Source organism: Nerophis ophidion, linkage group LG12, assembly GCF_033978795.1.
Source record: "Nerophis ophidion isolate RoL-2023_Sa linkage group LG12, RoL_Noph_v1.0, whole genome shotgun sequence".
NCBI lineage: Eukaryota > Metazoa > Chordata > Actinopteri > Syngnathiformes > Syngnathidae > Nerophis > Nerophis ophidion.
The window spans coordinates 34,723,292-34,749,551 of record NC_084622.1 but is presented as its reverse complement, the minus strand read 5'-3'; the positions used below and the strand labels follow the sequence as shown (position 1 = coordinate 34,749,551).

The 26,260-nt window shown below is 39.3% G+C and overlaps 1 protein-coding gene across 2 annotated transcripts in view; it reads right to left on the bottom strand.

Annotated features, from left to right (window-relative positions):
- The window catches only part of hydin (HYDIN axonemal central pair apparatus protein), a 107,335-nt gene that overhangs the window by 80,572 nt on the left and 503 nt on the right, over nt 1-26,260 (bottom strand). For both annotated transcript variants that reach the window (XM_061917443.1, XM_061917444.1), the window contains exons 1-24: nt 26,098-26,260; nt 23,507-23,629; nt 20,326-20,445; nt 19,319-19,453; nt 18,252-18,451; nt 17,966-18,090; nt 15,900-16,089; nt 15,256-15,361; nt 14,874-14,973; nt 13,997-14,115; nt 13,701-13,924; nt 13,447-13,514; nt 13,060-13,301; nt 12,823-12,923; nt 12,315-12,450; nt 8,915-9,079; nt 8,664-8,816; nt 7,487-7,725; nt 7,117-7,378; nt 3,315-3,458; nt 3,062-3,205; nt 2,541-2,633; nt 1,038-1,258; nt 204-291 (exon numbers count right to left, since the gene is read on the bottom strand). The exon at nt 26,098-26,260 is cut by the window's right edge and continues 503 nt beyond it. In XM_061917443.1, coding sequence (XP_061773427.1) covers nt 204-291; nt 1,038-1,258; nt 2,541-2,633; nt 3,062-3,205; nt 3,315-3,458; nt 7,117-7,378; nt 7,487-7,725; nt 8,664-8,816; nt 8,915-9,079; nt 12,315-12,450; nt 12,823-12,923; nt 13,060-13,301; nt 13,447-13,514; nt 13,701-13,924; nt 13,997-14,115; nt 14,874-14,973; nt 15,256-15,361; nt 15,900-16,089; nt 17,966-18,090; nt 18,252-18,451; nt 19,319-19,453; nt 20,326-20,445; nt 23,507-23,602 — 3,471 coding nt within the window. In that variant the 5' untranslated portion in view covers nt 23,603-23,629; nt 26,098-26,260. The remainder of the gene's footprint in view (nt 1-203; nt 292-1,037; nt 1,259-2,540; nt 2,634-3,061; nt 3,206-3,314; nt 3,459-7,116; nt 7,379-7,486; nt 7,726-8,663; nt 8,817-8,914; nt 9,080-12,314; nt 12,451-12,822; nt 12,924-13,059; nt 13,302-13,446; nt 13,515-13,700; nt 13,925-13,996; nt 14,116-14,873; nt 14,974-15,255; nt 15,362-15,899; nt 16,090-17,965; nt 18,091-18,251; nt 18,452-19,318; nt 19,454-20,325; nt 20,446-23,506; nt 23,630-26,097) is intronic.

Genomic DNA, 26,260 nt, shown 5'->3' with positions numbered 1-26,260 from the left:
ATTTTCATGCATGAATATAAAATGTTTTGTTTTCCCTGGAATTCCGGTGCCATGTATCGTGGTCCAGCTTATAATATTTGCAAACTCTTCTGTTAGCTAGAATAACAATGCCTAAATATGTAATAAAGCATGGAGATAATAAACATCACCAAGGTTTCATAAATTTAATATGATCGGTTTGACTCCTATAAGCATTTGCTTACCTCTTGCACACAAACAGAGCATTGTGACACATCTCGGTTTTGGGAAACAGGTCTGTGGCTGAGAGCACCTGGAGAGTGCGCAGAGGACCTTGTTTGGTGTGTGGGGGTGGAGGGATGGGTAAATGTATTATAATCAAGGTTTTCAGTAAATATACAATTGAAAATGTTCTGTAAGGTAGTGAACAAACAATTTAAAAATTATAAAAGAAAAGTACACACACGCATGTACTGTTTGTCACAAAACCACCCTAACTCTAACCACCGTGCTCAGCAAAGCCTTTGTAAAAGGGGCAAGTAGGACAGTGCTTATACCAGACACAATTTTAACAGATTACTATGTGAAAATATTGAATAATGATGTACTCTGATGAAACAATGTTTTGTTTTTTTTCCACATTCATTTATGTCGGTCTTGGAGTTATATATATGTTGGCATACTACCTAATTTGTCAGGAAACAGTAAGTATAGTAAATTTGACAGTTTTTTTCTCCACACCAATGGCAAACTTGCGATGTGCCCGGGAAAAAAAACAAAATAATAATCAAAACAATGCAATTCTGTTGTCAGTGTTTCGTCTGCACAATGCACAAAGTAGCACATTTGTGAAATATTTAACAAATGATGATCAAGATAACCCGGCCAGAAACATTAGCAAATCCACGCAATTGTAGACTAGTGTACATTTAAGAGTCAACATGCTTCATGTAACAAAACATTAAAAAATAAACATAACAGCAATAACATCAAAACTATATTATTTAAAGGAACCGATGGAACCACAGCAAATAGAGTTTTTAAATTGATATTGTTTATGTGTGTCAATGTTAATATACCTGAGGGCACAGTGTGCGTGATCCACTAAACAGGACCAATGGTAACCAACAGCCAGTGGAGAGCAGTTTGTCATTGTCACCTCCCTCTGATTTTCTGTGGAGTTAAGCACACTACCAAAATCTACTGTGGTGGAGGAAAAATGGAGGTTGGGAAAATGGACTTCAGCATGCAGCTCCACCTTGTCTTCTTGTGGGTGTCCAATGTAGTGAATTTTTAGGTCCTGGGGGGAATACAAATTAAGCATATTGCAATGTATTTCTACAGATATATTGATGAAGATTAACATTATTGTTAATGTAAATCCTTATATTTCGTGTTATCTGTTTTTCTTTTCCTTTTTTGTTATATTTACTTCAAGTTTAAAAGATACAAGCACCACTGAAATATCTTATACTGCAACATTTAATTTTACAGTCTAAGCTTTGGCGTTGTTATGGTCATTGCAATATAATGGTACACAAAGCTTTTTTTTTTTAAAGTTTAAACAGGCCTCGCTATTCCCATGATACTGAACAGGACAAGTGGGCAAGATGTATAGTGCCTACCGGGGTTGCGTGCCTCCCTCCAAGGAGCCAAACACTATGCAAACAATAATAAAACATTTTAAGATGTATTAATTTACTTAAAAAAGGAAAATATACAACAAATATTTTAAAAAAAATTATAATTTTTTTAGCATGGCGTAACGTTAAATGTGTGGTTATCTTAAAAAACAACTGTCTCCTAAATTTTTTTAGATATTTTGATTACTTAGTGTAATTTACATTTACACACTGTAACATGCTAACTATTTTGGTGATGCATTTAAATTTTTACATTTGAAGTTGTATGTCTTATAAGTAAAAATAAGGATCCCCTATTGCTCATTGGACAAAACCAAATAGCTGTAATTTACAGTTACACACAAGGGTTTTCAGAGTCTGACGGTGGACTCACACTTGGCCATTTGTATCAATCTGGGTGTATCCCACTCACGGTGCAATTGGCCTACAGCGGGGGTCTTCAACTAAAATTCAAATGGTTCCAAATAAACACTGCAAAAAATACAATATGCCCCAAAAATTTCCCCAATGGCTACATTTGTTGCCTGCTTTCAAGTTTGTTTTCATACTATAAGTATGACTTCTGTTTCTTGCTCGATACCTGCTAGCTTCCACGCTAGGCCTTTTTGTTTGTTATCCACCCACGTGCGCGCTTTTTGTTTGTACCCCTTTGGTTTGTGCTTGTTCTATTATAATTAAATCATGTTAGCCTGTTCAATGCCTGCCTCTGTCTCTGCATCTTGGGGTTCGTCTACAACTAACTCTGACAGGTTGGTTATTGGGGTTTTTTTTGGAGGTTATTTAAAAGGCTTTATAGGCGGTGTCGATTAATCATTTCCCTGCATTTCCTCATACAAGCAATTTTTCAATATTTACCCCTTAAAATGATAAAAAAATTAATTTTGTGACAAACTATACAACTACAATCTAAACAATAAAAAGTTACAAAAAAAATATTACCTTATCCACAACTTGTGACAACGAACCTTGATAGTGAGTTGGATCAAAACAAATCCACAAGTGAGCCTCTTCCCCCTGATTTAAAGTCATATTCTGGGGGAGAAAAAAAAAAGTAAACTCCTTTTCGGAAGATTTATGGGATGCAATGTTTGGATAATTATTTGTAACAAACGCATTAGTTTACAGATTTATCAACATTTTCAGATGAATGCTGGCATTTTATATCTTTCTGTTGCAACCTTTTAAAAAAGTCCAAATATCGACTGACATTGAAAAATTGTAATGCAACACATTATTACAAGAAAGTAGTAAATGATAGGACAGGATAACAGATTAAATATGTCCAACAAAATATATGACAGTCAATAGCTTTACCTATAAACTATCACACGTAGACATTGTTAATAACATTTGGGTAATTGAATCGAAAATATGGTAAGATGTTTGAAAAATAAAGAAAAAACAAAACAGTCAGTTGCAATGAGAGTTGTTTCAATTAATCAGAACAGGTGAGGGGTTACCTTAGCGGTAGCAGTATTGTGGGCTCCCTGGGCCTCACACAGTGAGAAAGGAGTGGCAAGAAAGAGTTCCATGGATAGACATAAAGATGAAACATTCTTTAAAACTAGCTCCTCATATAGTGGCGTAAGACTCTCGCTTGGGTGCTATTGGTAAAAAAAAAAAAATACATAACCATATATCAGTGGCATCAAGGTTAGAAAGTGGTGGCAGAAAGTTGAAGAATATAAAGTACATTATAATCCTTTCATCAACCTTTTCTATGTAGTAAGTCAACTTCTGGGAGGACATCTTGAGCATAGGTGTCACAAAATGGCATGTCAAATCAACAGACATAATATGTTCCTTAAAGCCCTGGAGGCCTACAATGCCACAGCAGACAAGATACTCCCTCACAACCTAGTGGAAAAGAGATGGAGTAAAAACAATACAATCAAGACAGCCTGGCATTTGGATTAACTACAGCTTCAATCAGTTCTAAAAAGTTCATATTATGATTTTTTTTCTATATATAATACATTTCCTTGTGGTCTACATAACATGTAATGGTGGCTCTATGGTCAAAATTGTGCATGGGTATGTTTTACTTTCCGACCGTCTCTTCAGGATGCACCAAAGGGTTGTATTGTATTTCGATAATTTTTGATACTTTTGTAAGGCGCTAAACCCGACCCATTAGGAGCAAGGGTGAAATGTCTTGCCCAAGGACACAACAGCCGTCACTAAGATGACGGAAGCTCTATTTGAACCCGGAATTCTCAAGTTGCTGGCACGGCCGCTTTACCGTCTGTGCTTCAGTGTTTATATTGCCGCATACTTAATCTTTACTTTTAAAGCCATATTTGCGTCCATTCTCCCTCTTTTTTATCCACACTGTTTCTGCCTGCAAGTGCTGCATGTGTTGACTAACATGCGCCACAGCTTCTATGCCAGCATTGTCACCGCAGCGCACATCAGGTCAATGAAAAAAAAAAACAACTGTATTTTTCAAGGGCAAGATAGGACCTTTTTTTAATTCATCAGTAATGTCTTACTTTGTTAGTACAACCCTAATGGGCAGTCTCATTTATGTAGCTCCACTTCAATAGCGTCTTCTCCCGTCCATCTTTACCCACCTGAAACTCGACCACTATTTAAGTTTTGAGAACTTAAATGTTTTTCTCACAGTCATTTATTTAAGTGTCTTATTTTTAAAAAAATATTACGATCGAAAAATGTTGTGGAGCTCGAGAGCAATTATTTAAATATTTGTTTGGGGAAAAAAAAGTATCATTGTGCAATGGGAGGGAAGAAACAAAGTGTTAGTGCCGTGCGTCCGCGCCAGACTTCCATGGTTGAGGGGCGCTTTTGCCTCCTCGCCAAATGGATGTCGGAAAAAGGAAGAACAGCTTTGGTAGATGTGATTTAAAGTGTGACAAAGTTACCAGTGTGTAGTTTAAAGTGCAAGGAAACACTTCCATCGTGAGTCTACTGGAAAAGTTCGAACTATACGGTATCTTGTTTTAGAAATGGCAACAGCTGAGGATGTGTCCATGTATGAGCCATTAAGCCCCACGACAAGAGGATAGCGAAAAAGGAGCGTATTAAATATATTTTGTGTAAATTTATTTGTATGGCGATATCCGATAATGTGACAGGGAAGAAAACGTCACGTCAGAGCAAATTCCAAACGGCTCATTTAGATGAATTATGAATGAAGATAAGACTGTTTTATAAATATATCTGCAATGCTGCCACGTTTTGATTTTAGATTATTGACACTTATGTGGATTCCAAATACACATCAACAGGTACCACCAATAGGTAAGAAAAGTTGGTTTTGCATTAACGGGCCCCTTCAAAATATGTGTAATTGCAGTGAAAAAGTAATACCATGCTGGACCTATGCCAACAATGTAGTGCTGCAGGTGGGAAGGCAAGTGCAATCGTCAAGGACAGGGGTAGGCAACCTTTACCACTCAAAGAGCCATTTTGACCCGTTTCACAAAATAAAGAAAATAATGGGAGCCATAAAACTCTTTTGAAATTTCTAATGAAAAAACAATGCATAGAGAGTTTTTTTTTTTGGCTTTGTGTTATGTATAAACCAGGGGTCTCGGACATGCGGCTCGCACCTTAATATGAAAATGTAATGTTAGTTCGGGCCGCAAATTTTATAGGAATTGCCGCATGACAGCATCACACTTGCCAAACCAAACAGTTTTTCCACGGGACTACCCTATTTCAGAGTAACTATTCTCTTTAACATCCGCTGATTCTCACCTGAACAACTATAATGTGGGCGTGAAATGATGTCACTGCCTTTACCTCTACAACTGGTACAAATAGCGTGCCGGCCAAGTCACATGTTGTATTTGGCTTCTGCGGACACACGTGAGTGACTGCAAGGCATACTTGATCAACAGCCATACAGGTCACACTGAGGGTGCCCGTTTTAACAACTTTAACACTGTTACAAATATGCGAAACACTGTGAACCCACAATAAACGAGAATAACAAACACATTTCGGGAGAACCTCCGCACTGTAACACAACATAAACACAACAGAACAAATACCCAGAATCCCATGCATCCCTAACTGTTCCGGGCTACATTATACACCCCCGCTACCACCAACCCCCCGTGCGTCGGTTGGGGGGGGGGGGGGGGGGGTGTATAATGTAGCCCGGAAGAGTCAGGGATGCTTGTCATTCTTGTTTGGTGTGGATTCACAGTGCGGCGCATATTAGTAAGAGTGTTAAAGTTGTTTGTATCACAACCCTCAGTGTAACCTGTATGGCTGTTGATCAAGTATGCTTTGCAGTCATTTAGGTTCGTATCTAAAGGCTAAATTCTACATGTAGTCGGCTGGCACACAGGTAGCATGATATAAAAGCGGGCACTACGACAGGTCTTTAAGGACGTCAAAGGTAATGCCATCACGACACGCCCACAGTATTGTAGTCCGGGTGCAAACCGTTGTATGTTACCTCCGAGAGATTACTGGGAGGGCCACTGAAACCCGGAAAAATCAGGGGGGGAGGGGGGTCGCCAAGTATGCAGGTGAGCCACATCAGAGTGATCAAAGAGCCGGAGCCGCGGATTGCCGACCCCTGGTCTAAGACACAAAATGTTACAGTTGCAACATTTCCAAATATGCCAAACATATATAGCAATAGTATAAGTGGTAGTGCTTATGTTAAAAAAAATGTTTTACTTCAGAACCGCAACAAGCATCTTGACATTGTTGACTGTCGAGAGCTCTATCTTTTGCTATGGCTTTTTTCCTCTCCTCCTACCAGTCAAGGGAGTAGCAAGGTACGATACATTTTTTTCTTGGACTAAGATGTGCATTTTAAGAATGGAACTGGCCAAGGGAAGGTGCGATGCAACAAGCTACTTTCGAATGAGACACACAAAACAAGCCATTGCAGTTTCCTGGTTTGCATAAATACCTGTCTCGCCTCAGGTGCTGGCAACCCTTGCTACACAACTAACACACAAACCATGTTCTCTACCAAAATGCATACATGGATGATACAGCAGAGGATTGGGAGAATGTCATGTGGTCAGATGAAACCAAAATAGAACTTTTTGGTATAAACTCAACTCGTCGTGTTTGGAGGAAGAAGAATACTGAGTTGCATCCCAAGAACACCATACCTACTGTGAAGCATGGGGGTGGAAACATCATTCTTTGGGGCTGTTTTTCTGCTAAGGGGACAGGACGATTGATCCGTGTTAAGGAAAAAATGAATGGGGCCATGTATCATGAGATTTTGAGCCAAAACCTCCTTCCATCAGTGAGAGCTTTGAATGGTTGACCAAATATTTATTTTCCACCATAATTTACAGATAAATTCTTTAAAATTTCTACAATGTGATATCCTGGATTTTTTTCCACATTCTGTCTCTAACAGTTGAAGTGTACCTATGATGAAAATTACAGACCTCTGTCATCATTTTAAGTGGGAGAACTTGCACAATTGGTGCCTGACTAAATACGTTTTTGCCCCACTGTAATAGAATAATAGTTTTGCAGAACTGCTCTTGTTTAGGGTTGCACTACTACCTACTTTGGGTGAATCTGAAGATCCTTCCAGCAACATGTCAACTGAGTCCCCCGGAAAGAGTTCCACACGTGTTGGGCTCATGCTGAACACTGGTTTATATTCGGCTGAGGGTGCCCAGGATCCATTGGCAACAGGATCCTTTTTTTTTGAAGATGAGATGGAGGGCAGGAACGTCCGACCAGATGAGCATTCAGACTTCCAGTAAAGCCGATGTACTCTTTGACCCCAGTTGGTCAGCTTGAAATGGAATTTGCATGAACCATGGCTTAGGAAACAAATAGGACAATGAGGAGTTAAAGCAACACATCTGTAATATGTTTATTTTATTGGAATGATTAAAAGTTATTGGTAAATGTTAATTAATTCAAACTACCTGAAGTGTGTGCCAAGGTCCAGATTGGGGGATATGGGTTTGTCGCTGACAATTGTGGTGCCAGTGCCTGTTGCAGAGAGAGCAACAATGTGTGTTTGACCGCCTTGGACAGAAATTTCAAGTTTTTCTTGGAACGAGAGTGTATCTTTCAGATGTGCTACAATTCTAAGATCCAGTTGGCCTTGTGGTGGCACTTCCCCCTTGTTGGGTTCAACACACCAACAGGACTTGACCTGACTCTAAAAAAAACAAAAAACACAATCTGTATTAATTTGACTACAGGAAAGTGTTTTTCAAACTTGACATGATTCTTGCGGTTAGTTAAGTTAAAAGTTAAAGTACCCATGCTTGTCACACACACACCAGGTGTGGTGAAATTATTCTCTGCATTTTACCCATCACCCTTGATCAGCCCCTGGGAGGTGAGGGGTGCAGTGAGCAGCAGCGGTGGCCGCGCACGGGAATCATTTTGGTGATTTAAACCCCAATTCCAACCCTTGATGCTGAGTGCCAAGCAGGGAGGTAATGGGTTCCATTTTTATAGTCTTTAATATGATTCGGCCGGGATTTGAACTTATAACCTACCGATCTCAGGGGAGACACTCTAACACTACTTTCATGACTATGTATAATATATAACACCCAATATACATTTCCTCCTGCTATGACATATATTTTATGGCTAAGCCAGTAATCATAGTTTGTATTATTGGGCTCTGTAATCATAGTCATTTGAGCATAATTATTTCCTACAGTATTTAGCTTAATAGTAGCCAAATGATTGCCTATTTAATTTGCAATTCAGTGGTGGTGGCCTATATGCTAAATATCAAATTCTGGATTGAGTTAAAACGGTTGAATTGGTATTTGTAAAATAAAATCAAACTTACAAATGTTTGTACTATTGCAATCTGCTGTTTTCAAGATTTGTCGAACATTCAGAATATTTCACTATCAAATTGGTTTATAATGCATGAGCTAGTCAAGTTAGAACAATGTCAGTGTTGTATTACTGTCAGATTAGAATTGAGGCAGGAATACAGAATAATTGAGAATCCAACTAGATATTTAATTCATGTTAAGAATCCAACAAGATATTTACCTCATGTATAAAGGACCTAGTAAAGTATTTTATATTTCAGGCTGTATTAAGAGATGAGTCTAATTTGCTACGTACCATGCAGGCTGTAAAGCATGCTGGGATAGGTGACTGGTTAGATAGGGAAAATATTTTAACGATGTCCGTCAGAACAGGGATTTTGCCGAACTCCAGTTGTTGGCTCTGGATGTGAACTATCGGACCACACCCAATGCACGTCAAGTCAATCTCCTGAAAGATATTTGAATACACAGGCATTAGTAAATATTCAATGTTAGGAGAAAATAATGACCGAAACTAGAAAACATTTTATATCAGCACATACTTACCAGCGGTGAGTGGATGCTGCCAAACAGAGCGATGTAAAGAGTGTGATGTTGCTTTCCCATGTACTTTACTAGCATATACACAGGAAGGTCTGCTGAACTTTGAGGAGGAATCACTCCCCTTGATAAAGAACTCCCAAACACCATCGAAGAACTCTCGTCATATTCCTACAAAAACGAAAGACGGTAGCGTCATACTGCATTTTATTATTTAGTCAGTCATTGACAAAACATGTTTAACCAAACATATCACACAATAAGAGCGATTCCGTCACAAGGGTGGAGGCAGCTTTGGCAATGTGACCCCATGATGCACCAGACAGGGAGATGATGAGAATAAATAATCACATTTAATATAAACAGAAACACATACTTACAAAATGAGCAGAGAAAAGGACAAAAATAGGTTAACCAAAGTAAAATGTTTGTAAAAGACCACCGGTACACAAGATCATTCAGGTGCAACCCACTAGTGTAAATCAATGAATCTGATCGCTGTAAAACGCCATAATAGTATTATTTTGAACAGTAGATGGCAATATTTTGCAGCACTATCAGCTTTAACAGATGTGGTCAACACAACTGCATTCATTTTGCTCTCACGTGTCAATGAGACAAATGTTTTGTCAGCAACATCTTCCCTCCTCGGACTCGAAACATATATTTTTACGCGGAGTCAAAGCAGATCACAGCGGCAACATTTTGCTATTTGCCTTGTTTGAGGGATTGTTTTATTTTAGGCACTTTTATTTTTACTGTTGTGACTACTAAAAAAGGGCTTCACGGTGGCAGAGGGGTTAGTGCTTCTGCCTCACAATACAAAAGGTCCTGAGAAGTCAGGGTTCAATCCCGGCCTGGGGATCTTTCTGTGTGGAGTTTGCATGTCCTCCCCGTGAATGCGTGGGTTCCCTCTGGGTACTCCGGCTTCCTCCCACTTCCAAAGACATGCACCTGGGAATAGGTTGATTGGCAACACTAAATTGGCTCTACTGTGTGAATGTTGTCTATCTGTGTTGACCCTGCGATGAGGTGGCGACTTGTCCAGGGTGTACACAGCCTTCCCCCCGATTGTAGCTGAGATAAGCACCAGCGCCCCCCGCAACCCCAAAACAGAATAAGCGGTAGAAAATGGATGGATGGATGGACTACTAAAAGAGATGACACTCCATCTCGCTAAAAAGCACCTTCATTTTGTAATTTTGTATCTCACTGCATTGATTCATGGTGAAGTACCATTGATCGACCGGCTCATTCACAAAATATGAATGTTTTATTCATTAGGTACAGAGCTGCAGATACTCATACTACATAACATATTTTAATAGTAGAAGCAACTACGTGAATGATACATCGCAATTCTTTATAACAACCTGATAGCTTGCTATCAATACAGCTATTGCTACAGTAGGTGGACAATTCTGTCATCCCAAACTACGTAATGTAGGGCTTTCAACTGAAATTCAAATATATCTACAGTAGTTAGAGCAAATTTCCACGAGCAAAGAGTACAGAACATAATAACTTCTAACTTACATTATGGTTGCGTGTGATATATATCAAAATAGCATTGTAGCTGTATTAACATCTGCATTTAATCAACAACTGACTGTCAATCTTAAGCTTGCCGGGCTACATTTTTTTACTGGTCTACGGGAACATTCATTAGCAGTTAATACATTGGTGAGGATTTGGGAGGATTCTTCATATTAGGGTCTCAGACAGCTTATTTTTTTGTGACTTTAGTACAAACTTGAATGGGTATTTCTTTTCTTGCTTTGTCTTATAGTGGCGTTTCACATTGTCACTTTTTATGAGTGCCACTTGTCACTGAGATATGATACAGGCAAGTTTTGTGCTTCCAGAAGTCAAAATGAACCCAAATGAGTCTGACCATTCTGGATATAAATCTCTCTTGTCCTTGTCCACTTTAGACAGCACCATGTGTATTTATTTCAACGCTCTCAGAGGAACTTGTCTCTCTGTCCCCTTTTTCTTTCCTCGTATTTCTCACCAGTTTGTCTCTTTATTTCCTGTCACTTGTTCTTCAGTGTGTCATTTGTTTTGTTTCTCTGCTGCTCTTTGACCTGTGTCTGCATATTTATTATCCCCGGGATTGCAGGGATTGGATTGGCTGAGTAATATCAAGTGGGATAGCTTACATACTTACTTGCATGCAGTTTTGTCAGTGTTTTTCCTGATCTGATCACAACAAGTGCCGGAAAGTTTATAGTAGCTTTGCCAGTCAAAATCAAAACCTAAAATACTTCAATCATTTCTACACTATACATCAGGGGTGCCCACACTTTTTCTGCAGGCGAGCTACTTTTCAATTGACCAACTCGAGGGGATCTACCTCATTTATATATATCATTTATATTTATTTATTTATGAAAGAGACATTTTTGTAAACAAGTTAAATGTGTTTGATGATAATACAAGCACGTGTAACACATACAGATGTCTTTTTTTCACGAAGACAAGAATATAAGTTGGTGTATTACCTGATTCTGATGACTTGCATTGATTGGAATCAGACAGTAATGATGATAACGCACACATTTTCAAATGGAGGAGAAAAAAAGTTGTCCTTTCTGTACAATACCACATGAAAGTGGTTGGTTTTTGGCATCTAATTCATCCAGCTTCCATACACTTCACAAGAAAAACATTGGCGGCAAATTCCGTAGCTTGCTTGATTGACATTCACGGCACCCGAGGGTCTTGTGAGATGACGCTGGCTGCTGCCAGTTCATTATTATGAAAAAATGACAGAGAGGAAGGCGAGAAACACTTTTTATTTCAACAGACTTTAGCTGGCGTGCACAAGTGATGTGCACACCAGCTTTCTGAGGGATCGCTTGTGCACGCCAGTTTTCCGAGACTCTGTATTTAGTTAGCGCAGGCAGCATGAAGCAGGGCTTTTATTGTGAAGATAGGAAATGTGCAGTCGGCCTTTAGAGTTTTGACGGAAGGTACAGCGCGAGAGTCTGTTGAAATAAAAAGTGTTTCTCGCCTTCCTCTCGGTCATTTTTAATAATAATGATCTTGCAGCAGCCAGCGTCATCTCACAAGACCCTCCGGTACCGTGAATGTCATTTAAGTGACGTCTTGGTGAAGATTGATCATCACTAATTTTTAGGTGTATTTTTTTTAAAAGCCTGGCTGGAGATCGACTGACACACCCCCCGCGGTCGACTGGTAGCTCGCGATCGACGTAATGGGCACCCCTGCTATACATAATGTCCAGAACAGGGTCTGCGATAAGACTCAGACCGTGGTCCGCCAGTTAGAAACCCCTGGTCTACTGAGTTGAGATCAGGCCACTGACATGGCTATTGAATGTTCCATTTATTTACTAAAAAAGTAATAGGGCAGCTTTTCACTGGGAATTGAACTTATTTACCTGCTCCAACATTCCATAGCAGACAGGAAGAGAACCAGGGTTTGTCAGGCGTGCTTTGTTTTCATAAGGGTGATTAATGAAACACTTCTGAAAGTCCAATAATGGTGTTTCCACTATTACATCAGGAACAATACACCTGTGTTAGCGGGGAAAGGAAATTAATTAACAGTAATTGCACTTTATAACTTCTACATGTAACTGCCAATAGACATTCCCATTGTTTCATATTTAGTAAGGATGGCAAAATTTATAATTGTACTGTGTAAAATAATTTGTACTACAGCTCACAGAGACAAATAAAAATACAAAAGACATATGTAACTCTCAAAATAATAGCATTATAAAGCAGTAGAATTTACAGATTGTGGAAGATACAAGCTAATACTACATCTTCAGTTTCCCCCTACTATTCACGTCAACATTAATAAAACATTCAAGCCTAAAATTAATGTCTGTAAACTTCTGACTAGAACTGGATGTGTATTTGTCTTTTATTAGGGTGGCTGACCTCGCAGTGATGGGCAGAGCCATGACTTCTTTTCCAACATTCTCAATGTCTACCGCCAGAGCCACTCTGTACTGTTTGACTGTGTTGGAGCACAATGTCACCTGTAGAGACAATGCAAAAATGAAAACATGCAGCATAAAGTATTATATAGGTGTATTGTATTTGTATTCATTAAGTTATTGCAAACATTGTTTTTTTTTCAAAGGAAATATTAAGAGTACATTACTGGAATGGTACCTTAATGCTGACATCTGACATGGCACGCACAGAACCGGATGTAGGAATGACGGTGAACTCAACAGGCCTTGCACTGAGGTCGTTATCAGAAGTGCCTTGCCAATTGTTCCTGCACAGCTCGCACACCTGTTGGTCACTCGTCACACTGGTGGATCCCACCCCATCTCCCAAAACACGCAGGGAAAAGGTCATAGGAACAAATGATTTGTTGATGAGCAAACACGTTTCTGTTTGGGGGAAACCTGCACAAAAGTACAAAAACAACAACTTCAATACCATATATCAAACAATATAGAATATAATAAGGTCACTAGAGTGGATAATTTATTGTTTGTTTATGACATAACTGCAGAAAGATGTAGCATATGGAAAATAAAAGATACTGACCAAATGATACCTCTCCAAAATTCAGCTTTGAAACATTGAAGTGGAATGTGGGCCCAATGACACAACCCCTGAAACAGAAAAGAGAAACCGTTAGCTGGTTTAAAATAGAAACATTTTCAAGATAACTTTTCTTATGGTTAGGTTATAAGTTATCATGATAATAATAAAGTTCTAACTGTCAGTGTCATAACACGGCTGTGCGATATTGTGATCTGTACTACATACACTCCAACTTAAGCCAACTTTAATTTCACCTGAAAGTCATTGTGAGTGGTTGAGGCTGTCCTGTAATACTTAGCAGTAAGTCCTCAGCGAAAGCTCCCAGGATGTCACAATGGAAGGTGACTTTTACAATTTGACAAGCCCCGGAAGAAACAACACCTTCCTTGGGAGTAAATGAGAAAAACTGACCAAATGTAGAGTTGGGACTTAATAGCATAAAAGGTGCCTCAATCAGCCCACTGTTGAGAAGTTGCACCTGCAAGAAACAAGATTATAATTTATCACGAAATTTGGTTACAACATGAGCGTGTCCTGATAAATGAATTACCTCATAAGACACTGTTTGACCTATGAATATGGTTTTCATATCCATTAGGTTACAGTTAATCTGCACTTCAGGTCCCAAACCCTCACCCTTGATTGTCAGGGGGACATGAGATGTTTGGCCTCAAGGAAGAAAGGCAAGCATATTGTAAACAGGAATATACAGGACACAGGGTCAGAAGAACAAAACCGTAAAAGTTGTAGTGTAAAAAAGTATACTCAAGCGATTACAAGCACTAACTGATAATTTTCCATTATAACATGTACTTTTAATTATATACAAGAAGGGGACAAGTCATGTAGAGTAGTTGTAAAGCCTCATAAGCAAAATGTGTTGTGTTTAAATATTCAAAAATCATTGGGATGCACTTTCTATTTCACTTATTTGGCACTTAATTGATGGAACTACCCTTACTGCTTCTGCAAGAAGCAACATAATCTTGCCAAAGTCTTGATACACAGTGGAATAAAATTATTTCGGTAGATTGCATTTGTCATTTTAGTAAGTTGTAAAGATACAATGGAAAAAGAAAATCCAACCCCTCAAGTTAAATTGAGTTTACATAAAATTGGTATATATGATGTTATATACATGTAAAATGTAAATGTGAATCAATCTAAAATATTATAAACTTAATTTATACAAATAAGCTGTCCTAGCATAAGATCACACAGGAAATATATAAAATGTACACAGCCTACAGTACAATATAACATTATTTTTAATCTGTAAACAATTGTAAAATTAAAGAAATGATAATAGTATTTTATAAAATGCTATTATTTTATTGTTGAATTTGTTTGAATTATAAAGTAACAGTCAGTATTATTCTCATTAGGTGATGTTGAGTCTCTAGCATATTTTCCAGCCAAACACTAACCTGTGACATCACAAAATACAGTTTGTTGATATATTTTGGCTTCCTTGGGCTTGAAGACAACGCTGAAACGCGATGTGGTTTTTGGCCATATTTCTCCCACCTAAGCCATGTTGACAAAAAAAATGTTGGTAAATGTTAAAAGGCATACATACGTACTTACAGCATTGTATTACACATTTTCAGTGCTAGGAAAGAGGCCTAGAGCATTTATGGAAAGGTTAGGCTGGAGGCTAAGGTTGTGCATATTCATTTAGAATACAACTGATTATCTAAGCAATTCATCACAGTGTCTTTATAAAGAAAATCTGAGGCTCAAAAATGTAGGAAGGTAGTAAGTAGATGGGTTCATTAACAGATACTAAGCTGGAAGGCAAACACACACCGCTGGTTCCACTGTTATGCACCCTTGTGAGAGAGAGAGTAAGGATGGGAGAGGCTGATTTATGCCTGGGGATTCAGACCGGCACTGACCAAGCACTGAGCTATCCCTAGAGATAGCAGAAAGTGAAGGCAAAAACAAAGAGTTAGTTCAGCAATTATTAGAGGCAGTTCATAGAACAAAGTGTTGCCAATCAAAAATACAGGCTATTGATAACAATTATGTGAAACCTGCTTCCTAAATAGAGATTTTAGCATTATTTTAGTACAGCAGGGAAGGGATTCATTTGGCTCCATTGGTGTGTGGATCTCGCGTGAGAGGAAGAGAGTCTGGGTGAAATTATTTTGCAACGGAGTCTGCTGTAAATTATGGATAACAACACTCTTCGGAGCAACTGACACTTTGGTCAAAGTTGGAGTTGCCACAAAATCATTTTAAGGTATTCAACACTCTACAACCATATGGCGGCGAAAGTGGACAGCGCACTCCCCAAATTTGTCATGTTCATGTGTCAGGTAAACCACAATGAATGGGGCTGTATGAATCTCATTCCTAATGTATGTAATTTTTCTTCAAGTCATTAAATACTTTATAAATATTACACAGAGAAATACAACGAATCAAATGATATTTGAGTCACGACATACATGTTCTCTTCTTGTTGACTTGCCCATGTCGTCCACCGGTATTTAAGAGTGATATCACTAGTATTGGTGAGGCACACGGTGTGTGTGTTTGACAAGGACATATATGTCTTTTCCAAATGAAGGTATTCAGGGATAAGATGGAGGGACAACTCCTCACAGGAACCGTGCAGGGTTATATGCACGTCTTCACCTGAGGAAAGGAATAGACGGACGGTGAGGGTATAAAATACATACAAGTCAAATAAATTCATGTCCAAGAGATCTGTAAATATACTATAGAAAGTTTAGGTAAATCACCGAAAGAGTAGACTAAAGCTAGATTTTACAGTGCATGAACTAATGCCTGATTTAAATGCAAGTGATACATGCAATGTTTCTGACTATTCATATTTACATGCATGTGACATAAATATATATTTTATGATTAGCCGAAAGTACCCTTTCTTGAGTACTTGTCTTGTACTGTTCTCTTCTTTCATTCATTCATCCATCCATCCATTTTCTACCGCTTATTCCCTTTGGGGTTACGGGGGTTGCTGGAGACTATCTCAGCTACAATCGGGCGGAAGGCAATGTACACCCTGGTCAAGTTGCCACCTCATCGCAGGGCCTACTTCCTTTCAATGTTACAAAAACATATCAACCAAGAGTCACACAAACCAGCCAAGCTCAGTAAGACTCCTTCAGATTGAAGGTCCACTTAACCTCTCGTTTCCACAATTGAGTTCATGACTTACCACCAGGACTGGCACAAACCACTTTGCCATGACTCTGATTAGCAACCTCACTCATGCAAGTACGAAACAAAGCCCAGTGGGATTAAATAACAGGAGTGTGAGTTGGACCTTGATGAATTTGTCTCTGCCTTACATTTACAGCACATTCTCAATATACGCTTGAGTCTGCCAGGACTTTTTGGCATTCTCCCCTGTCATCTAATACAATTCATCACGAGGTTGTGATCAGTTGACATGTTAGGTCCTTTCTTTTCCCGAGCATCCAAGACATCTCTGACTACAGATGCGACCTGTTTAATTTTGCTTCAATTTTGACTTGAAACGCGAGTTAAGAATACTTGAATAATGCAGTACCGACCTAAGTGGTCAGCGAAAGAAAAACATTATAGAGTATAATCTTCTAACTGGTTGTATCTGGTAATTGTTTGAGAACACTGCAGCTCGTCCTGGGTAGTCCCACTCCTCAATGCTTCAGTCACAAGCAAGATGATTCCAGGAATGTGGCAAAATCACAGTGGTACGTACTGTATACAACTACAAAGTCGATCATAGACCTGGGGTCTGATTAAAGGTATACTGGTGTTTGGAGCATTTATGGGAATCTTTGTATATGAACAGGGTGTCTGTTATAGGCTAACTGTGGTTAGCAAAGAACTCCCCACTACGTCCCTGAAGTTTAAATTCTCATTGACAACATGGTTATTGAAGTCTCCCAGCACTGGGCCAGCAGAACAACAACAGGAATTCCGTTCAGCACCCTCCTGAGGGACTCCAAGAAAGCCATATATACTATATATTTGTATATGCACAAATGACACTGTAGACCCTTAACCTGACCTGAAGGAGTAGGCAAGTGATTTTCTCATCCACCCAGAACGACTATACAATACACAGCATAGTACTTACAGGCATCACCCCCTTTCAATTGGCCCACACTAGTATGTCTTTCAACAGCAGCAACTCCAGAGGGGAACAGTCTATTCCATTTTGATAAGGACCAGAGAAGTTGTGTCATATAAGTCGATAAAAATGTTGGTTCATCACTCACAAAACCAAAAGTGAAGGAAAGACAGCCAGGTCGAATGGTCTGTGTGTCTATGCTGATGTTTGTCATGTTGGAACAATTCACAGAGTGCAGTTTTGTACCTCCTCTAACAGCTACTGCGTATGAGGGATCGGGTGAAAGGAGTTAAAAGGCTGAAGCGTGTATCTAAGCCAAAATGGATCAAGAGGCTTGGGTACCTTATGGTCTATGTGCCCGAGAAAGAGAAGGAACCTTGAGTAGTACCCAGAGTTGTCCTTGTTTTCACAGAAACAAATGTATTTTACCAGTGTCATATAGCAGCAGCAGATCCTGACGGTGGTCTCCTATGGTCATCGGATTAAAAGCCACAGTGACCTGCATGCCCTCGCCAATGTCAAGAGTTCCGGAGGAGGGAGTTACTGAAAAAGGACTGCAAGAAAATGACCATAAGCGCAAATAGGGACCAACATTGCGTCAAATACACCGTAAATGTTGACTAATTGAGACTATTGTCAAAGCTTATTAATGTGAATGTATACAATTATTTAGTGAATGAGTGTTTGGTATTTTGATTGACGTATTTGTATTCACCTCTGAGTATGTAGCTTGAAGATGCCTATTCGGTTTCCTAGGTTGCGTACAAGCTGAGTCTTCTGTGTGGAGGCTTTTACAAAGCACACTGGTAAATGCAACTCATTGCGAAAGTTCAGACTGGCTCTTGGTCCAATGGCACGGATGGGCACCTCAAACTGCTCCCTTTCAGTCACGAAAACCAGTTTATGGTGGTAGTCCTTATTAAGAAATTTAGAAAATAAAAACAAACATGAGTAGAAAAAACATTAATGCACGTTTTTAACTTTGGTAACTTGTTTGTTAAATAAAGATGATGATCAAGTGACTTGATTTCTGGCCTGGTAACAACAGCTATTTTTGTTCTCTAAGCAATGAATCAATACGAACTCAACTCTTCAGATTGTCTTATAATACATTTATTTATATGTTCACATGCTTATTAAACTATCTTCTCAGCAGACTATCAGTTCATGCTTAAAGATGGACATGTCCCCAATATTAGAGGATATATGTGGGATCCCGCACCATGGTCTCAGACTAGAGCTGTCCTTTCTAAATCTCAGCAAGAACTGCATGTGCTTGCTCAGGTTAGAGACAAACTGAACAGTCCAGTTGCGACCTACTCAATGCCATGAGAATATCTAAAATTGGATAATATTGCAAATATTCACAGGCATATCCCTATTATGCAATCACGCCCCACGCAGTGTATTAAGAGTTTAGTGTTCTACACTGATTCATTAGAACAATAGTTAGTCAGAGTTGCTATGTTTTAAGCAACCAGATTTAAAAAATAATCAGTGATGTTGTCGAATTCTATTTGATGTTAAGTTAATTTTAGTGTGGCTGTGGTTGTTGCTTTTATTTGTAAAAATATATTTCCTGCATTAAACTTGCTGTGCTTCCGACGCAGTTCTGTAGACATACCACATCAAAAATAGCAAACCACATTACATTAAACGTCTCACTAACGGCGTACGTAAAAATAATTATTTAGATTACTTGTGACAAGTAAAAGTAACAGCGTTATCATATACTGCCATTATTCAGAAGACTGATAGTGAGTGAAAGTAAAGGTTCAAGACCTTGTTTTCCAATGGAGTGAAGCACACCGTAAAAGTCACACACAGTCCTGCTGCAACTTTACTCTTCGCCTCCTTTGGACCTTCAACAAAGAAATAAGGTGACGCCTGACGCTCCAGCTTCACATGGCGTGACACCTTTACAGGAAACAAACAGCCAACATTATAAAAAAAAGTTTGTGAAACCAAAATATATCAAACTCAACAATTGGGTATGTTTAAACTTTACATTTACATGATGACTTCACGCTTTAGTTATTGGATTGAGTCCAATCTTTAAATTGGTTATATACCAGGGTTTCTACAGATATCAATAAATCAAATGTTATGCTTTTTAATGCCATTTTCAATGCCACTTAAAGACAGTTTAATGCCCATGTCATACCGCATAGGTTTACAATTATGTGTATCCACACAATAATATTAATCTTGAAAAGTTGAAAAGTTAGATCATATGAGGTGTCTGCGTTACGAGAATTGCTAATTAGCCAAGTTAGCCCATGTGTGTTGAACTGGAGACTGAAACAAAGGAGTTGTGTGTGAAACAAGCTCAGCTTCCTCATTAAAATGACATGGTGTCACAGTTAAAAACTACATGCCTAGTGACAAAATAATGGCAGAGTCATTTGATTTTGCTGTCTCGCAATGCTTTTAATGCTTTTGGACTTTACCAGTTTGAAAGTCAGAACCAAAGAAAAGAAACACACAAATAGACGTTAAGTTCATTTTCATTTATCTTTTAATTTACTGACATATTGACTCTGTCTTACAATTGTGTTATGTTTTTAATGCTTCTGGACATTGTATTTAATGCTTTTTAATGCCATTTTGGGTTTTAATTTTGAGAAAATACATTTAATGACTTTGTAATGCTTGTTAATGCCCCGCAAAAACCCTGTATAAAATATGTGGTCTTAATTTCTGACACACAACCCTGATCACCTATGATGACACACAACGTTTATCACTTTCAACATGTTCTTAGTGGTTTCGATCCATCAAGTCTGTACCTTGTCATTGTTAAACAGCTGCAACTGCAACTTGTAAGACTGTGCAGCCATGAAGTTCTGGAAAACCAACTCAGGTGGGAAGGGTTGAAAAAGTGTCTGATCCACTTCCACCATGGGTAGCTGCAAACCCAAATTCAATTAAAAGATTTGAGTTGAAAATAATGGAGACACATTAACAATACACTTTCTTCACGTTAAATTGTACATGTACAAAGTTAAGATTTTACATATACTACAATGTTACACTTTCATCACATTTGTGCATGGTGTGGTTTACATCATCCAACTCCATTAGGACTAGAATTCTACACACCCAATACAGGCCCAGATACTGTAATTGCGATGATCATTTTGTAATAGACAAGTCGGTATATACAATAGCTATGACGAACAAGCGCCAAATGCACTGGTATTCAAATTTGTGTGTGCAAACAAAGACAATAAAGCACCACAACAAAATTATTCATTTTGTTCTAAATATTTATTATATGTTCAAAGTTGTGTAAGCTGTGATCAAAAATGGTGCAAGAGTAATATTGTTTTACACAAATTGTTGTAACAATCACTAATATTGAGGTGTATAAAACTAAATGATACAACCAGTTGAGCAAGTGTAATGAGAAAGTTGATTTATAGTAAAGTTAAAAGTGATATTTAATGTTCATTGATCCATTTCTTTCATCATTTATATGTATTTAACATTCCTTTCTGCATGTAAAACTACATTAAATCCGGATAACATGTGTTTTGTATCAATATATTTTGGTGTCTACAATGGATTAATTGGATTTACAGTACATTTCTTCTCATGGGAAAAAAATGCTTCAATTTCCTTAGACTTCATCTGACATTTTGGAACTGATTACTGATGAAAACCAAGGTACCACAGTAATTGTTCTTTCTCTTACTAATCAGTGAAAAGTTGCAATGCCTGCACTACATACAGTACTAGCCAAAAGTTTGTACACACCTTCTCATTCAATGCGTTCTTTATTTTCATGACTATTTACATGTACGAACCCTGTTTCGATATGAGTTGGGAAATTGTGTTGGATGTAAATATAAACGGAATACAACGATTTGCAAATCCTTTTCAACCCATATTCAGTTGAATGCACTACAAAGACAAGATATTTGATGTTCAAACTCATAAACTTTATTTTTTTTTCGCAAATAATAATTAACTTACAATTTCATGGCTGCAACATGTGCCAAAGTAGTTGGGAAAGGGCATATTCGACACTGTGTTACATCACCTTTTCTATAACAACACTCAAAAAACGTTTGGGAACTGAGGAAACTAATTGTTGAAGCTTTGAAAGTGGAATTCTTTCTCATTTTTGTTTTATGTAGAGCTTTAGTCGTTTAACAGTCCTGGGTCTCCGCTGTTGTATTTTACGCTTCATAATGCGCCACACATTTTCGATGGGGGACAGGTCTGGACTGCAGGCCGGCCAGGGAAGTACACGCACTCTTTTACTACGAAACCACGCTGTTGTTACACGTGGCTTGGCATTGTCATGCTGAAATAAGCTGGGGTCCATGATAACGTTGCTTGGATGACAATATATGTTGCTCCACAACCTGTATTGACCATTCAGCATTAATGGTGCCTTCACAGATGTGTAAATTACCCATGCCTTGGGCACAAATACACCCTCATACCATCACAGATGATGGATTTTGAACTTTGCGCCTATAACAATCCGGATGGGTATTTTCCTCTTTGTTCCGAAGGACACCACGTCCACAGTTTCCAAATCTAATTTGAAATGTGGAGTCGACAGACCACAGAACACTTTTCCACTTTGCATCAGTCCATCTTAGATGAGCTAGGGCCCAGCTAAGCCAGCGGCGTTCCTTGGTGTTGTTGATAAATTGGTTTTGCTTTGCATAGCAGAAGTTTAACTTGCACCTGCAGATGAAGCGACCAACTGTAGTTACTGACAGTGGTTTTAAGAAGTGTTCCCGAGCCCATGTGGTGATATCATTTACACACTGATGCCGGGTTTTGGTGTAGTACCGCCTGAGGGGATCAAAGGTCCGTAATATCATCGCTTACGTGCAGTGATTTCTCCAGATTCTCTGAACCTTTTGATTTTACGGACCGTAGATGGTAAAATCCCTAAATTCCTTGCAATAGCTTGTTGAGAAATGTTGTTCTAAAACTGTTCGACAATTTGCTTACAAATTGGTGACCCTTGCCCCATCCTTGTTTGTGAATTACTTAGCATTTCTTGGAAGCTGCTTTTATACCAAATCATGGCACCCACCTGTTCCCAATTAGCCTGCACACCTGTGGGATGTTCAAAATAAGTGTTTGATTAGCATCTCTCAACTTTATCAGTATTTATTGCCACCGTTCCCAACTTTTTTGTCACATGTTGCTGGCATCTATTTCTAAAGGTAATGATTATTTACAAGAAAAAAATGTTTATCAGTTTGAACATCAAATATGTTGTCTTTGTAGCATATGCAACTGAGTATGGGTTGAAAATTATTTGCAAATCATTGTATTCCGTTTATATTTCCATCCAACACAATTTCCCAACTCATATGGAAACGGGGCACTGAAGGCATGAAAACTATGAATGAACACAAGTGGATTATGTACTTAACAAAAATAGGTAAAATAAGTGAAAACATGTTTTGTATTCTAGTTTCGGGCTTCACGGTGGGAGAGGGGTTAGTGCGTCTGCCTCAAAATACGAAGGTCCTGAATAGTCTGGGGTTCAATCCCGAACTCGGGATCTTTCTGTGTGGAGTTTGGATGTCCTCCCTGTGAATGCGAATCGGTTCTGAATCGCACAACGTGAGATTCGCCATTCGTATTAGAATCGATTTATTCCCACACCCCTAATACATACATACACACATATATACATATATATATATGTGTGTATATATACATATGTATATGTAAATACATATATATGTATATATATATAAACATACATTTATATATATATATATATATATATATATAAACATACATTTTTATATATATATATTAATATATACATACATATATATACACATGTACATATATACGTGTACATATATTTATATATATATGTGTGTGTGCGCGTGTGTGTGTGTGTGTGTGTGTGTGTGTGTGTGTGTGTGTGTGTGTGTGTGTGTGTGTGACGAACAGCATTGGTTAGCATTGTTTATATTTTACCTTTTGGGTTGTCATGCTTGTGTCCAGTAGTTCCAGAATCTGGTTGGGGTGCATTTCACTGGCCTCAGCCAAACCCATCTTTCTGGATTGCAACATCTTCTGAGTTTAAACATAAGGCTTCACCTGCAACAACCGCAAAGTCTACTAAACCAGTGTTTTTCAACCACAGTACCACGGCACACTAGTGTGCTGTGAGATATTGTTTGGTGTGCTGTGGGAAATTATGCAACTTGACCTCATTGGTCCAAAAAGTATTTTTTACAAATCAACAGTTACAATCTGCAAATAATCTGCCGTTGCTTAGTGTCTGTGTCGTGTAAAACTCTGCAGGGTAACCACTTAATACTCCAAGTCAGTAGGTGGCAGCAGATAGTTAATTACTTGGTAAAAGTTGGAATGTGTCGGATGAGACGAGGATGGTTTGTTGTGATCCCAATATACGGACCACAGCAGGAGGCAGCGTGCAGGCAAAAAGGTATGCAATGATTAAACCAAAGATTCACGAAAGGGAAATGGAAAGGGAAAGGAAAAGGCAATGGCTATGCAAAACGCAAGTAAAACTGAACTGGCTACAAAAGTAAACAGAAACAGAATGCTGGACGAGAGCAAAAACTTACAGTGTCCACAAAGTACATCCGCCCATAACGTGACAATCAACAATGTCCACACAAAGAAGGATAGCAACAATGTAAATAGCCTTGCTTGCTAACTGTGTAAAGTTATTTCGCCACCTCATCCTGTGATAAGGGGGCGACTTGTCCAGGGTGTACGCCGCCTTCCGCCTGAATGCAGCTGAGATAGGCACCAGCACTCCCCGTGACCCCAAATGGGACAAGCGGAAAATGGATGGATAGATTGCTAACACAGAGCAGGTTCGAGGAGGAGCAGTGCTCAAAGGAAGACATGAAAATGCTACAGGAATACATAAAATAAACAGGAAGGGCCACCAAAATAACAGCGCAAGACAAGAACTAAAACACTACACACAGGAAAACAGCAGCAAAGTCAAAATAAGGCACGACGACCTGGTGGAGTTTCATTGTGCTAGTGTCCTTCTACCGGTGCTGCATTGAGAGCATTCTGACCTACTGCATCTGCGTGTGGTTCTGCAGTTGCACGACCGCAGAGAGAACGGCGCTCCACAGGGTCATAAAGACCGCCCAGAAGATCATCGGATGCCCCCTCTCCTCCCTGGCTGACCTGTACAGCTCCCGCTGTCTCAGGAAAGCACAGAGCATCCTGAAAGACCCATTCAAGCCACCTGGAACTACTACCCTCGGGCAGACGCTACAGGGTGCTAAAAGCGAGCACAAATAGACTAAAAAACAGCCTTTACCAAAGAGCCATAGTAGCATTAAACAGGCACTGAGTGAGCACAATATGTCCACCATGTCCTCATGTGTAATGTTTTTAATTTATTTCTATTTTTTCAGACTATAATGTGCAATCATGTTATATGTGTGTGTGTATATATATTCATATGCATGCATATATATGCATCTGTGTGGATATATATACATACACATAGATGCATCTCTCATTTCTATCTTTTTTTTTACTATTTATATTACCATATTGTATATGCACTTTAGGGGATCTGCTCCAATTTCGTTGTTCTTTGAACCTGTTCACTGCAATAATGACAATAAAATTCTATCCTATTCTCCATCCATCCATCCATCATCTTCCGCTTATCCGAGGTCGGGTCGCGGGGGCAACAGCCTAAGCAGGGAAACCCAGACTTCCCTCTCCCCGGCCACTTCGTCTAGCTCTTCCCGGGGGATCCCGAGGCGTTCCCAGGCCAGCCGGGAGACATAGTCTTCCCAACGTGTCCTGGGTCTTCCCCGTGGCCTCCTACCAGTTGGACGTGCCCTAAACACCTCCCTAGGGAGGCGTTCGGGTGGCATCCTGACCAGATGCCCGAACCACCTCATCTGGCTCCTCTCGATGTGAAGGAGCAGCGGCTTTACTTTGAGTTCCTCCCGGATGGCAGAGCTTCTCACCCTATCTCTAAGGGAGAGCCCCGCCACACGGCGGAGGAAACTCATTTCGGCCGCTTGTACCCGTGATCTTATCCTTTCGGTCATGACCCAAAGCTCATGACCATAGGTGAGGATGGGAACGTAGATCGACCGGTAAATTGAGAGCTTTGCCTTCCGGCTCAGCTCCTTCTTCACCACAACGGATCGGTACAACGTCCGCATTACTGAAGACGCCGCACCGATCCGCCTGTCGATCTCCCGATCCACTCTTCCCTCACTCGTGAACAAGACTCCTAGGTATTTGAACTCCTCCACTTGGGGCAGGGTCTATTCTATTCTAGTGTGACGCGTTCTGCTGGTGGTGTGCCTCCGGATTTTATAAATGAAAACAACGAAAAATTAAAAACACTGTAGTAAACTAATGCGATTAGATGTCTGGCGATAACCAGCATCTGCTCAATTATCTGATGTTTGTCATTAAACTGTCTATTCCAAGTCAAACTCAAATAGCCACACATGTAAAGCTACAAGAAATATACATCATATTTATAACATCAACATTTACGCGCGACTAAGTTATGTTTAAACGGAAAAAAGGACAAGTCTCACCCCTCTCCAAATCCAGGCCAGTGATCTGCGTTCGTCGGTTGTGTGCTGTTGCCGTGGTAACGGACCTCTCAATGACATGCGCACTGATTGGCCGCTGTGAGGGAACACAAAACAGCTCTCCGGCAGAGGTTTTTAACAAGCATGATACAAAGTAGTCAGCGTA